Source organism: Spizellomyces punctatus, assembly GCF_000182565.1.
Source record: "Spizellomyces punctatus DAOM BR117 chromosome Unknown supercont1.3, whole genome shotgun sequence".
NCBI lineage: Eukaryota > Fungi > Chytridiomycota > Chytridiomycetes > Spizellomycetales > Spizellomycetaceae > Spizellomyces > Spizellomyces punctatus.
Genome location: NW_015971539.1, coordinates 456,947 through 470,203, shown reverse-complemented (window position 1 = coordinate 470,203; position 13,257 = coordinate 456,947). Strand labels below are relative to the sequence as shown.

Sequence of the window (13,257 nt, the reverse complement as noted above, 5' to 3'; positions counted from 1 at the left end):
ATTCAGAAACTCATTGTTGCATCATTGGTGTTGCAATGTACTCATATATTTTGGAGTGCATCCTCATATTTCATGCTATGAATCTACAAAATGTCATATTTCATTGTCCAACCACAAGGTGCCAGGCGCACACTTTCGGATGTAACACAAGGAACTGCGGCTACGCGGAAGTGCCTAACCATTGCTTCAGGAAGGTGATCTGCTGTTCCACCGTGGTTCGGCTTGTTCCACCAGTAGCGCAGCGATTGTCGATGCTCTGCTCAAAATTCCAGATGTCTTTAACGTCCGCTTCGAAAGCGGAATGTAGTTGCTTAAAGTCGTCAAGAGACAGCTGGTCCATCTGAGTTCCGCGGTCCTCAGCTAGACGCACAGCGCGGCCCGCAATGTGATGTGTTTCACGGAAGGGTACCTGAATATCAGGCCAATTGAGTACAATCTCATGTCGCAGAAATGCATGTCGATACTCACCCCCTTTCGGACAAGATATTCAGCAACGTCCGTAGCGAGCATATCGATTGACAGGCTTTGCTTCATTTTTTCGGGTTTAATCTGCAATTGAAATATTAATGAAACGCTCATTTCCGCTATATGGCTGAAATGAAATCTACCGTTAACGTTGTAAGAGTACCAGTCGCGATTTGCAAGCAGGCACCAATAGTGTCCACGGCATCGAACATAGGTTCCTTGTCCTCCTGCAAATCTTTATTGTAGGTACTTGGTAATCCCTTGAGCGTCATGAGAAAACCGGACATCTAAGGAGCGGGGATGAAACGCCAATCGCCACCAAAAAATACTCTGATCGCTATGCGTACCCCACCAAAGACGCGACCTGTTTTGCCGCGTATCAGTTCCAAAGAATCCGGGTTCTTTTTTTGTGGCATCAAACTACTGCCAGTACTATTACCCATTGATTGGAGATAAGTTGAGAATTCGATATGGGAATTTGCTTGGAAGTATCAGGTACCTGTAAGCGTCCGCCAAAGACACAAAGCCGAACTCTCCCGAACTGTAGATGATCAAGTCCTCCGACCACCTGCTCAAGTGGACCATCGTCAAACTGGCCCAAAAAAGGAACTCGGCCACGAAATCTCGATCGCTCACACCGTAAAGACTGTTGGGCATGACGGCCTCAAATCCCAACTCGTTCGCAAGAAATTCGCGGTCGACATTAAAGGGGTTGCCCGCCAACGCACCGCTCCCTAAAGGCAGCTTATTGATACGCTTGATTAACTGTTCAAGGCGCTCCGCATCGGCATGCCAATTCCATGCGTACGACAGTAACCAGTGACTCCATCGGATGGGTTGTGCCCGCTGAACAGTGGCATATTAACATTCGCTCTACGATATGAGTTTCTTAACAATTGCAATAACCTGTAAGTGAGTGTACCCAGGCATAATCACATCAATTTCTCTTTCCGCCCTCGCTACGGCAATGCCGATCAAATCTTTTAGGAAAGTCAACAAGGCCGTCGCCTGCTCTCGTAACCATATCCGCATGTCGGTCGCAACTTGATCATTTCGGCTTCGTCCTGTGTGTAGCTTGCCTGCTACCGTTCCAATAATTTCCCCAAGGCGCCGTTCATTTGCAGTATGGATATCTTCGTCGCTGGGTTTGACCTCAAACGTATCCGAAGCCCACTCTTGTCCCACCTTATCCAGACCCTCAACGAGCTGGTCCCGCTCCTCGTGTGTTAAGATACCAACACGAGCTAGTGCTTTCGCATATGCTTGGGACCCGGTGATGTCCGCTTGCCACATTCGTCGGTCGAATTTCAGAGAGGCGTTAAAAGCCTCCATGATAGGGTCATTTTTGCCCGTAAAACGACCTACACTCCATACATGTGGTGTTAGAGTATAAGTTGTACAAAATAGCAAGGAATATTACTTACCGCCCCAGAGTTGAGCCATGTTGACAATTATCGAGCAGGTAACGGTTTGGAGTTGAGAGAAGATAGATGCAAGTTGATGTACTGTTCTCATAGCAACAGTGACTCATCCATCATTGATCGGATTGCAACCTTAGTGTCCTACCACTGCCTGCTGCTGTTTCCAAAGAATCAGAATTAGAGGTATTTGAATTCAGTTTCATCGGCATTTCTCCAGATGAAATGAGCAAGGGCAGATCTGCATCTTTAAAAAAGCAATTGCTATTGTAATAGATAAATAATATAAAATATACTGAAACTCTACCAACGTCGCTGACTATCGACACCGAAATACGAATCCGATCAATATAGATCTAAATTCGCCTTTTTGCGCAATCTATTGACAAAAATCTTGTGCCCCTTTGTTGGAACAAAGGGTTTCAGATTTGAGCACCTGTTTCTCAATCTCTCGTACTCATCATATAGTTGCATCAGTGAGATATTGGCCTGTTTGATCTTGTACTGCAGCTCCCAAGTATCCGACCCATCCGCAGCAATGTCGAAATAACTCGGTTCTTCTGCACCATTCAGGATTGAGCGACATTGTAATTCGAATTTGCTGAGCTCGGGAGGAGACACATAGCCTCCATCTTCCATGATCTCGAAATCCATTACGGGATCAGCAAAGAATGCAAGAGAAGTCTAAATACACGTATGATCAATCAAGATGAACAACAAGTACCGGTTTACTGCATGAGACTTACATTTTCGCCGCCCTCTCGTGCGAGCGTAAGTCGGATATCCTGATGATTACCGTTTGATCAAACCAATGAGTTGAAACTGACCTTGAAAACACACACCCTTACCTGTCCGCGATACTTGCTGGTAATGACGTCTAGAACCGCTTGTAAAACTTTTATTGAAAGCGCAAACGCTTGCTCGGCATATGCCGTGTTCCCAAACAGTAGCCTATCCATTTCTCCCATAGGCAGATATTGAAAACCGAATACTTCAGCTGTATTATGATAGCAAACAAAGATACCGTCCATGTCACCGATGCGAGCCTGGAAGCTGTTTACAAATGTTAATTGCCTTGCGAACAGACCTACGGAATATGTAAAATGTACCTATACTTCAAAAAGGCCGATCGTAGCATGTCGAACAGTTCACTTTCAAAAGACTGATATCGGCCCGTTACCGAAGTTAGCTTGTAATCAATATTGCTCTAGGAATGGTATTGATTAACCACGCGAATGAGAGGCAGGGACCCACTGCGCTTACCAAGTAGTTGACGGGATCCATGCGAATGGCCACAGTTGCTCTTGTTTTAAGATCGAAAGTCTTTTTTGGTAATCGCGCATCGTGGCAATCAATCTGAGCTCGGAGAAGAAATCCTTCTGCCTACCATTGATCCGTGTTACAGAAGGGTTTGGAAAACTATAAAAATCCTACCGACCGTCGCATAATGATATGCCTCTTTCTGCGGTGTCTTTTCGGCAAATTGTGTAGAATTGACTTTGTGATATTTCTCAAACTCCGCAGGTGGGACCGTCAACATCTTCTCCATGGATTTGCCCTATTTGGTGGTGATCCGGGTTAGCTCTTATCGCATATATGCTTTGATAAGTTGCGCACACACCAAGCTCATCATCACGTTCCAATCGTCGTCGTCGTCAGGCTTCTCGAGATCTATGGCGTATCCTCCGTCAAAATGCCGAAGCACAACTGACATGGGAGCCCGAGAGGTTGTTGTAAAGTCAGCGGGCTTTGGTGAGTTAGTAAGTACCGTACACATAACCATGTTCCGCTTTCGGCGCCATTCAATTCACCTCCTCTTGGAAACACGGTGAAAAAGACGATGTATTGATTGGCTTCTGGTTGGAGATCAACAAATATAACTGCGACAGCAGACCAGTGATCGAAGACGTCGAAGACACGTAACGTTTCCGCTGCTTTTTGCTAAGGGCCAATAACGACTGGAAAATCACAACTTTAGCATCCTGGTAATGGCTGACAGTCATGATTAACGCACCGAGTCTTGTGATGCGATCACGTACGGAGGCAGCGCATCATAGTCGAAGTCGTCTGGTTGTAGGATATTCTTTAACCATGGGTCAAAATTGAATATATCTGTCTCGGAATCTTGCAAGAAATGTGGACCTGGGCTGCACCGAGATGTTATAGTTCGCCGAAATGGATTGATCAGATAATTTGGGTGCTTACTTGAAAAGCACACGGTCCAATCCATGGGCTAATGTTGGAGTTATCGCATCGTCCGTTCTCTCAACGGCTAAGCTGAGTTAGCTGGAGTTAAGCTAATAGCTATTCATATACTATCAACCTTGGTAATTGAAAGGAAATGGTGTCACAGTTTGCCATTTTGCGCGAGGTGTTCGTGGCTGTCGAGAAGGTAAGTCTCTGCAGTTGATGAAATACCGCAATTACTAGAGAATCTCACCTTCTGTTGTGGCTTCCGCTGTTCAACGCCGTCTGACGGGGTTGGGGGAGCGGTATCACAGGCTCCCGCGGTGTGATCTACTGAAGGCTTTTGCGTAGGTGGTCTCGATGGCAGATTTACCTTCAATGGCTCCTTCCATGTGGAATACAGACAAATGGTTCAGCCTAATATCGGTGTGAGGCTGGACCTAAGAATTACTGACCTCTTTTGGAACGGTCGTATGTTGCAGCGCATGCCCAGCGCCGACAGACAGAGTATCTCCTTTATGTGCTTTGAGTAATTCGATAACAGTGTCCGCTGTATCCTGTGGGTTTTGGGGCCGACCTTGGCTTGACCTCTTGCTGGCCTCAAGAAAGCTGGCAGCAAGCTTTCGGAGATCTTCCGTTTTCTGGGCGACGGACTTTGCTACCACAGGGGGTTTCGATGGCAAAATCTCCGACAGATGCTTCCAGGCTGCGCCAGAGCTCGAGCGACGGTGGAGCACTAGGCGACATGCCGGATGGATCACTGCTCTCGCCGTCATTTCACTGTCCAGGCTGCTCTATCTTGGGCTCTTAATCGACCAAACCAATGCAGCTGGACGAACATTTGAACCAGATTGATTACATGAGAAGACGCGAACGCGTCCTCCATACTTGTTCAACTTTTTCTGCTGGCACAGAGCACCGTCCATCTTTCCGCTGCATAGAGATGTGGTACGACCAGACAATAGATGGGGACTATACTGCATTGGCAGTTCACTCCGCCTTCCCCGCTCTAGCCGCCGCGAACAAAGATGGGAGAGTCGATCTATTTGATGAGGAAGGTCAAAAGCGTCCACAGGCGGATATCTGTCGAGTGCCAGGGAGTGTAATATTGAGGTGGCATCCATCCCGAAAGCTCCTAGCCATTAGCTGGTCAAATGGTGTGATTGAGTTTCTTTACACTCTCAAACTTGTGGAGGCTGATACATTCCAATCAGGCACTGTTGGCATATGGTCCGATGCAGAAGCGGTCTTGCGAGAGGGGAATGTTCACGGATCAAGTATAACTGTGGTTGAGTGGAGTCCATTAGGGAACCGGCTTGTAACGGGTGACGAGGCAAGCCATCATAGGTGGGGATGTGCCAAATATTCTCATCGCTCATCAAGTTTACCTAGGATGGTGATGTGGTAGTGTGGAAAGTGGATCCTCGGGGTAGACTCTCCATCTTGTGCCAGTACCGCTTGCACAACAGTATTACGCATTGCATTTTTCGCTCGCATCGGCAAGAGTTGGACTTGCGGTATGATTTGCAGTTCCGATGGAACCTTTGACGCGTTGCTAAGACGTTGTTATAGTTCAGGCACTTCTCCCCCATTTTTCCTCTCAACCACTAATGGCTCCATTCACTACGCCGATGATATGGGTCACTGCACAGAAAGCGCGTCAACCACCTCACAAATCGCCACGTTGTTAATGTTGGAACATAAAGATATGGTCGTAATCATTACCAACGACCTTTTACTTCACCAGTATAGTCTGGCAAGTGACGGAAAGATGACACAGGAGTCCCAGGTGTGTATACGTGAGCGTTCATAGTTGTAAAAGGTTTTCAGCTTCTTACCAACGTAGATATAGATGAAACTGAGCACATCCGCTAAAGCCGACAACAGAGCTGTAATTGCTACTTGGGCTGGTCCCGCGATACTCGCACTTTCTGTTGGCGGACAACCTATTTGGATTTGGGATATTGAAAACGAGGAAAATAGTGTCCTGAGTATGACAGGTATTGTATAGCCATGAGGGTATATCCCACACACTCCAACTTGCTAAAGTACTCCGATTCAAAGGAATGGAGAAAGTTCGCATCAATTGCATAGCTTTTAGTAATTCTAGAAACATGCTTGCTGGTAGGCTCATGACGGAAAATGTCGACCGGCGATGCGCCACTATAACGCCTCTTCTGGATTTATACAGCCGGCACCGACTCTGGCCATGTGATGATGTGGAAGGCCCGTTATGTTCCTGAAGCCGAAGGCATGGGTGTACAAACATGGGAGGTAAGAAGGAGAACTAGTAGCCGACGCACCATTGCGGTTTCCAAAACCATATCGCACATCATCCGTAGCCAATAAGTAAGACCAATCTGGGTGGTGCTGTGGAAGGGATTGCCTGGGGTAAGAAGGCCATCATCAATATATCATTCAGAAGCATTTTGAAGATAATGTGGATTATTCAGGTGCACAATCTGGGCTTTTGGGGGCTCGTAAACGGTCGGGCTTGAAAATCCTCACGGAGCAGGTACTCCGCAAAAAGCTCTGGGGAAGAAATGCCATTGTACAGGTGGAGCAAAGTAAAGTTATCATCTATCCTGGGGGAAAGGTGAGTTTTGGAACATTAGACGCCGAGATACTCTTATGAACGTATCCGATTGTAGAGGCCGATTGCGCGCACAGTTGATCTTCGCATCAAAGGGCTGGCCCTTTCGAGAAATCTCTTTGCTGTATGGAGTGGTACGACAATTGAGGTCCAAGAATACTCGGATGGTAAGCAAACTGTGTCCACGCACTATAAGCCATTATGATTGATGTATATCAGCCGGGCAACCAATACGAAACCTGGGCTCAGTAGCTAACAGTGATCAATCACTTGACCTTCCCCTGACTGCAAGTGGAAACCGGCTGGATTATTTCCTCGCTTCTTGGAATGACGGAGAGGATATTGGAGGTCAGTACCCGCTTTTAAGTAACCTTTTGATTGTCGTATGAACGTCACTCTTTAGGTGGACCAATGTCTGTGGCTAGTGCCACGTTTGCGGCGGAGAGCAATATAATAAATCTCGACGACCAATTTATTTACGTTGCAAAGTCTAATCGAGTGGACGTTTGTAATCATCAAGGGGTGACCAAGTCTGTCCTCAGCCTTCCAGAATCTGAAGGCGATATCACTTTGATCGAGACAGTTCCATCCCTCCTCCTCATTGTAAGATGGCCAGTTGTGCTAAAGGAGAACAACTGCTGACTACATGCATGTGATGTAGACGACTTCCCGAAACTATCTGAAACTGTTCAGCACGTCGCACCGGGAACCAAAGCAACTAGTCTCCAAGCGGATTGACGAGTAAGTCGAGAATTGTTGCAACATGTGCTCCATTCCCGTTTTAATTGTACTGTCCTATAGCGCCCTTGGTATACATTCAATTGCATCGGCCAAATGTAATGCCAATGGAACAATGATCAGTTTCTTAGCGTGCGTCCCAGTCAAGGGTAAGCGTCGACTTTGTCTGCAAGCTTGATGGATGTGTTATCTCACCTATCTTGAAAGTAGGCGCGACCCAGCTGCAGCAATTTGACACCAAGGTCTATGTCTATGATGTCGAGAAAGATGTCATACTAGCGTTTGACATGAAAGAACATGGTCAAATGGTTAGTATGTTGTCTTCAGAAGCATGCCTATTTAGGGGTTGATATTCATACTCATGTGGCCGACAGCCGGTGTCTCATTTCTGGGACTGGGAAGACCCGAGGATTCTTGTGTGTCAAAGCGAAGGATATGCAACACCATCCCGTACGTTCAACCAACCGATATAAATTTCTGATTTCTTCATATATATATATATGCATTTTAGAAGACACAGGACCAGACACGCTGACAACAGCTGCCCCGACCTCCCAGGTACCCTAGATATATTTATGTGACAAGAGACATCACATATTAACTGTTATTCGCTAGATTGTCTCCTTTTTCGTAACTTCTGACTACGGAATAACGTTACATGACATAACCACAACTATTCCCAACTCCGATGCCCTCTTTGGGATATATATGCCATTTCTCTATTACATTAAGGTATGGTATATATACTACAAAATTGGCAATGTACCATATTCATCGTTCAGTTCTCGCAGGGAAGTACGCAAGAAGAACCGGATGACATGAATATGGTGTCCAGCGTAGTAGCGCGTGACTTTGAGGGTTTGGAAAACACCGATACGGCCACAATGAAAGCGATGATCGATTTCAGCTTTCATATCGCCGTTGGTAACATGGATGAATCCTTAAAGGTGTGAAATCAAAAAGGAAGAGTCTTTCTAGCGTGTGTGCTGATTTATTGCCAATACAACAGGCTTTGAAACTCATTAAAAGCACAAACGTCTGGGAAACCATGGCTAAGATGTGTGTAAAGACCAAGCGGATCGATGTGGCAACCCTGTGTTTATCGAACATGGGAAATGCGAAAGCCGTTCACGCGCTGCATCAAGTCGATCCAACTGGTCCACCGGAATTGAAGGCCGCCATCGTTGCATTGCATCTGGGTAAGTATCCATGAGCACGACAGCATGCGTTATGATATTTAACAAGTGTGAATTCCTGGCAGGTATGAACGACGATGTTGAGTCCTTGTATCTTTCTTGCGGCCGATATGACCTCCTTAATCGATTCTATCAGGTGAGTGTGGCACCATATCATCTTGTGATAACTTGCTAACATGGAGCTTGGCTAGGCAACCTGTCAATGGGAAAAGGCGCTTCAAATTGCCGCAACCCATGACCGCATCCACCTTCGATCGACCTTTTACAATTTTGCCTGCTACTTGGAGGAGTTGGGCGATACGAGTGGTGCAGTGGCGGCATTCGAGAAGTCTTTTACACATAGGTATGATGCAAGTACCTTGGTAGCATTGCCTGCCCCTTCACGCTAAAATATTTAATTGGAATGGATCAAGTTTTGAAATTCCTCGCATGCTACTTGGAAAAAATGAAGTTCCAGAACTCGAAAAGTATATTACTACTTCTGAGAACAAGGTAAGGTCCGTCCCACGGAATTTCATAATAGGCTGCAAGATTTTGAATGATTTGCTCCTTGGAAGCTACTGAAAAAATGGTGGGGCCAGTTTTCCGAATCCCATGGGGATTTGGACTCTGCATTGCGATATTACGAGCTGGCTGGCGATACACTATCGATAGTGCGGATACACTGTTTATCGGGAGACATTGAGCGGGTGAGGTGGAATGTTTTGGATGAGTCTAAACTGCTGCTCTGTGGCGATGCTCATATGTCACGTTTCAGGCAATTGATATCGCTGAGAAAGCGAATAGTCCGGCTGCTGCATACCACATTGCACATTATTTTGAGACAGAATCCAAGGTAAGCCTGACCACTAATGAACCCACGGAGTTCTCTTATCGAACTTCAGAGACTAAAATAAACCTCGTCCGGGAAATAGCTAGCGGATGCCATCTCATTCTACGCGAAAGCGAAATGTTACAACCATGCCATTAGGCTCGCAAAAGAGCACCGATTGGATAATGAGCTGATGCATCTAGCATTACAAGCCTCTCCGCAGGCTCTGGTGGATGTTGCAAGGTATTGGTGTTAATTGGAGTGTTCATCGTGCTCCGATACTGACACCGTTCGCTGACTAGATATTTCGAGAAATCGGGCAAACATTTGGAAAAGGCAATCAGCCTGTATCACCGCGGGGGCAATCTGGGCAGGGCAATTGACCTGTGCTTTCAAACAAATCAACCTGCTATGCTGGAGGATATAGGTACGGTCTTCCTGTTCAAAAGTAGTTCAGATATACTAAGTCTTTCGCTCTCACATTGCATGACCCCCACATAGAACAAGACTTTGATAGTAACACCGATCCAACTGTTCTCCAAAAATGCGCTTCATTCTTTATCCAGAATTCCCAGTTCGAGCGCGCAGTTCGGCTTTTAATGTTGGCTCGAAAATTCGATGAGGTATGCTTGCGCATGAACATTGTCTGCGCACGAAACCTTACTAAGGACGTGGGTTGATGTGTGCGCAAAGGCTTTGGATATTTGTGCTACACATGGCATTGTTGTCACTGAAGAGATGGCGGACGCAATACCAATCCCCGCGAATGATGACCAAGACCGATCCGCGAAAGAAGCCCTGCTCAGAGTAGCGGACTGTTGCATGGAGCAAGGATCATATCATCTCGCGTGCAAAAAGTATACTCAGGTTCGTACCGTAACGATGAATATGATCATATTGGGGCTCTGAACTTATTGCCTGTCATACATAGGCTGGCGACCGGATGAAAGCTATGAAAGCACTGTTGAAGTCCGGTGATACAGAGAAGATCCTATTCTTCGCCAGTGAGTGCCGATGCTGTAGTAACTGTTAAAAGCTATCGGTAACGCTTGATATTTCATCGGCAGATGTGTCCGGGCCCAAGCAACGTGACATTTTCGTACTAGCAGCTAACTACCTACAAACATTAGACTGGAGAAATGATACACAAATTATGAAAGCAATTATCACGTTTTACACAAAGGTATTGGTCTTTAGGTTTAATTTGGTAGCATGTCTTAGCGGTATCATAATGGTTGGCCGGGCTTTCAGGGCAAAGCTTTAGAGTCGCTCGCCGCGTTTTATGAAGCTTGCGCTCAGGTTGAGATTGATGAATACCAAAATTATGAGAAGGTGAGATAGCGAGCAGTGTCATTTTGAAATCACACAATCCTCATTTTGTTGTATCGCAGGCTTTGGCTGCTTTGAAAGAAGCATGGAAGTGTATGACAAAACTGAAAGATCAGAGCTCCCCTAATACCATCCTCCGAAGTCGGTCACTGACACAGAAAATCGACTGTGTCAGTCAGTTTGTGGAAGCCAGACAATATGCAAAAACAGATACTGTAACAATGTTCAAAATCTGTGAAGAGCTGTTGCATGTTTCCGATATTGATGTATGTTTGTCCTCTGCTACATATTTTGGTGTTTACCGAAGACTAAGCCCGTAGCACAAACAGGACGCAGTTCGTCTGGGGGATATATTTGCTCTAATGATTGAATCGCATTATGCCAACGGGTATTATGACCAAGCCCGAAATCTTCTCGACAGGATGCGGAGGAGTGTCGCAAATATCAATGTCGAATACTATATTGATGGGCGGATGGTCCAAGCATTAGAACATCCTGGAGAAGAGCAACGAGGTAGCGGCGGCGGGGACGAGGTGATAGACGAAGAGATAATGAACGGGGAATAGTGCATAGATTGAGCAAATTTATATTGTACATTACTTTTTAACCCTCTGTGGCTTTCCAACGGAAAGCCTTTTTCCTCCCCGCCCACGACCTGGCGAGCTCCCGCCGCGGGTCTTTCCTTTTGGCTTACGAGGAGGACTTGGAGAAACGAATCTCTCTATCATAACTTCGACCTTTTTTAGTTCTGGAGAAGGGATTGCTTCGTATGGGTGAGGTTCGCTGCATATCGACGGCTTGAGTGACAGCCGTTGAGGAGCACTGGGAGGACGCTCGGAGCCGGAAACAGCCGCCACTTTTTCTTTCGGATCAAACTCCACAAAGGACACAAGGTTATGTCGCCACTGTAGTCGACGTGTTTTGCTGTTTTCAGAAGAGTCCCACATATCTTCTTCACCACCCCTAAGCTCCCATGGTTCCCCGGACTTGTGTCTATCTTCTATCCGCTGCTTCAGTCTGCTGGTCGGGGACACTGGTGGTGGTCTCTTAACAACCGTAAAAGATAATCGGCATTTGTAACCAGCGTTTTTCACATTATTATCTCTTGTGACGCGGTCAAGTGTGGCCGGGGATAGTGCAGATAGATGTGTCGTGTCCGTGAAGGGATCGTCAATTGGTGTGATGGAGTGAGAATTTTGATTGGGGCTAGGGTCGCGGGTTGTGTTTGTGGCCGTGTCGGGGGATTTGATGACGTCGGGGGTAGGGTTCTGTCCAGTATTCTCCATCTGAGCTTGCAACTTTCGCTTTTTATCACGGATCAACTGCAAAGCTGCAGCAATAGTCGCTCGACGCTGTGCGCGAATGTCCACTTCCGTCGAGTTTTGGATCTCGCTTTCTCGCGCTGGACGCTCGGTTACCGTCACTTTCACTTGTCTCCACCATTTTTGTATATATAAGGCAGCGTTTCTCTTTCTCAAGAAATGCCTGCGAGCAACCACTGAGCGGAACCAGGACTGAATGGTGGAGGCGCTAGCTTGACATCGTAGATACGCCGTTCGCTCTATCACACCCTTTCTGCGCATTTGGATGAGATGCACTGCCGATCTTAGTTCGTTGTATCGCCGTCGTGCTATCCATCCTCGTACTATTCGTTGAATTTCAAGCACCGCAGTTTGCTGCTTCCTTCGCAATAGCCAATTGCGGGCAGCAGCTTGAATCGTGAGAGCTGCTCGTCGGGTTGTGGCGTATCTTCTTTTACAGATGCTTCCTCGTATCCATTTCTGAGCTAAAAGTACTTTTCGCCTTTGCTCTGCATACCTCCTTCGACAGAGCCATGCACGTACATAAGATTGTATCAGGATGACGGCGCGGCGGGTGGCCAAGAACTTTCTTCGCAAAGAGGACCTTCGAATCAAGCTTTGCAGCTGAATCGTTGTTTTCCGGGTTATTAGGAAATCTCTTCGACATAAATGGCATCTCACTAGCTGCTGAAGTACTATGGCAGCTCTTCTTCGCCGATCCTCTTGCTTTCGACATAGCCAACCTCGCGTTACGCGCTGTATGCAAATAGCTGCGTTTCGTTTACTCCGAAATGCTCTACGGCAAGACCATCCACGAAAACATCGCTGAATTTGAACTGCTGCTCTATTATTTGTCTCAGTATCGTGCCCGGCCTCCTGCCAAGCTTTCCCTGCATTATCGTGGACTGTTCCTCCCGATATCAGTGGCGGATAATTCAATAAAGTTTTTCGCCTGTGGAAATTGGTATCTCCTGCTAGATACTTGTACTGTTGCGTGGAACATAGTGGCCCAAGAAAGACGATGTCGTCGGTATCGTCTAAGGATTTTGTTGATGGAACATAATCTAATGTCATGGAGGAAAACATGGAACTTGTTCATCTGCGTGTTTCGACGTGCTGGTTGAGTCTCAAGACCTCCCCAAATTAATACCCAAATTAGGTTACATTGCAATATCACCATTTAATGACCTATTTCCCTCTGCCAAGACTTGAACTTTTT

At 46.4% G+C, this 13,257-nt stretch overlaps 4 protein-coding genes across 4 annotated transcripts; 1 reads left to right on the top strand and 3 right to left on the bottom strand.

Moving 5' to 3' along the window:
• Positions 1–24: 24 nt before the first annotated feature.
• On the bottom strand, positions 25–1,994 carry SPPG_01853 (argininosuccinate lyase). Its single transcript, XM_016750165.1, has 7 exons — positions 1,890–1,994; positions 1,372–1,826; positions 965–1,311; positions 813–897; positions 609–752; positions 469–549; positions 25–409 (listed from the first exon to the last, which is right to left on the bottom strand). Exons 1-7 carry the CDS (start codon positions 1,978–1,980, stop codon positions 161–163), a joined length of 1,452 nt encoding a protein of 483 aa, XP_016610810.1. The 5' UTR covers positions 1,981–1,994; the 3' UTR covers positions 25–160.
• Positions 1,995–2,125: 131 nt separating this feature from the next.
• SPPG_01852 (uncharacterized protein) lies at positions 2,126–4,874 on the bottom strand. The gene is made up of 13 exons (XM_016750164.1): positions 4,526–4,874; positions 4,324–4,455; positions 4,207–4,264; positions 4,089–4,155; positions 3,898–4,030; positions 3,695–3,841; positions 3,505–3,630; positions 3,322–3,441; positions 3,147–3,266; positions 2,993–3,090; positions 2,732–2,936; positions 2,630–2,668; positions 2,126–2,567 (listed from the first exon to the last, which is right to left on the bottom strand). The coding sequence occupies exons 1-13, from the start codon at positions 4,844–4,846 to the stop codon at positions 2,229–2,231; spliced, it is 1,905 nt and encodes a 634-aa protein (XP_016610809.1). The 5' UTR covers positions 4,847–4,874; the 3' UTR covers positions 2,126–2,228.
• Positions 4,875–5,013: 139 nt separating this feature from the next.
• SPPG_01851 (uncharacterized protein) lies at positions 5,014–11,303 on the top strand (the record flags this gene model as incomplete). Its single annotated transcript, XM_016750163.1, has 33 exons — positions 5,014–5,388; positions 5,463–5,587; positions 5,643–5,859; positions 5,923–6,070; positions 6,135–6,194; positions 6,262–6,344; positions 6,413–6,461; positions 6,524–6,666; positions 6,722–6,830; positions 6,883–7,011; positions 7,067–7,266; positions 7,325–7,404; positions 7,465–7,550; positions 7,612–7,709; positions 7,776–7,851; positions 7,913–7,959; positions 8,017–8,133; positions 8,193–8,348; positions 8,411–8,600; positions 8,663–8,733; positions 8,789–8,940; positions 9,011–9,089; positions 9,155–9,286; positions 9,355–9,432; positions 9,512–9,651; positions 9,711–9,835; positions 9,910–10,031; positions 10,102–10,275; positions 10,340–10,412; positions 10,476–10,591; positions 10,660–10,740; positions 10,800–11,003; positions 11,067–11,303. The coding sequence occupies 33 exons, from the start codon at positions 5,014–5,016 to the stop codon at positions 11,301–11,303; spliced, it is 4,272 nt and encodes a 1,423-aa protein (XP_016610808.1).
• SPPG_01850 (uncharacterized protein) lies at positions 10,864–13,131 on the bottom strand. The gene has a single exon (XM_016750162.1). It carries the CDS (start codon positions 13,122–13,124, stop codon positions 11,334–11,336), a length of 1,791 nt encoding a protein of 596 aa, XP_016610807.1. The 5' UTR covers positions 13,125–13,131; the 3' UTR covers positions 10,864–11,333.
• Positions 13,132–13,257: the final 126 nt, after the last annotated feature.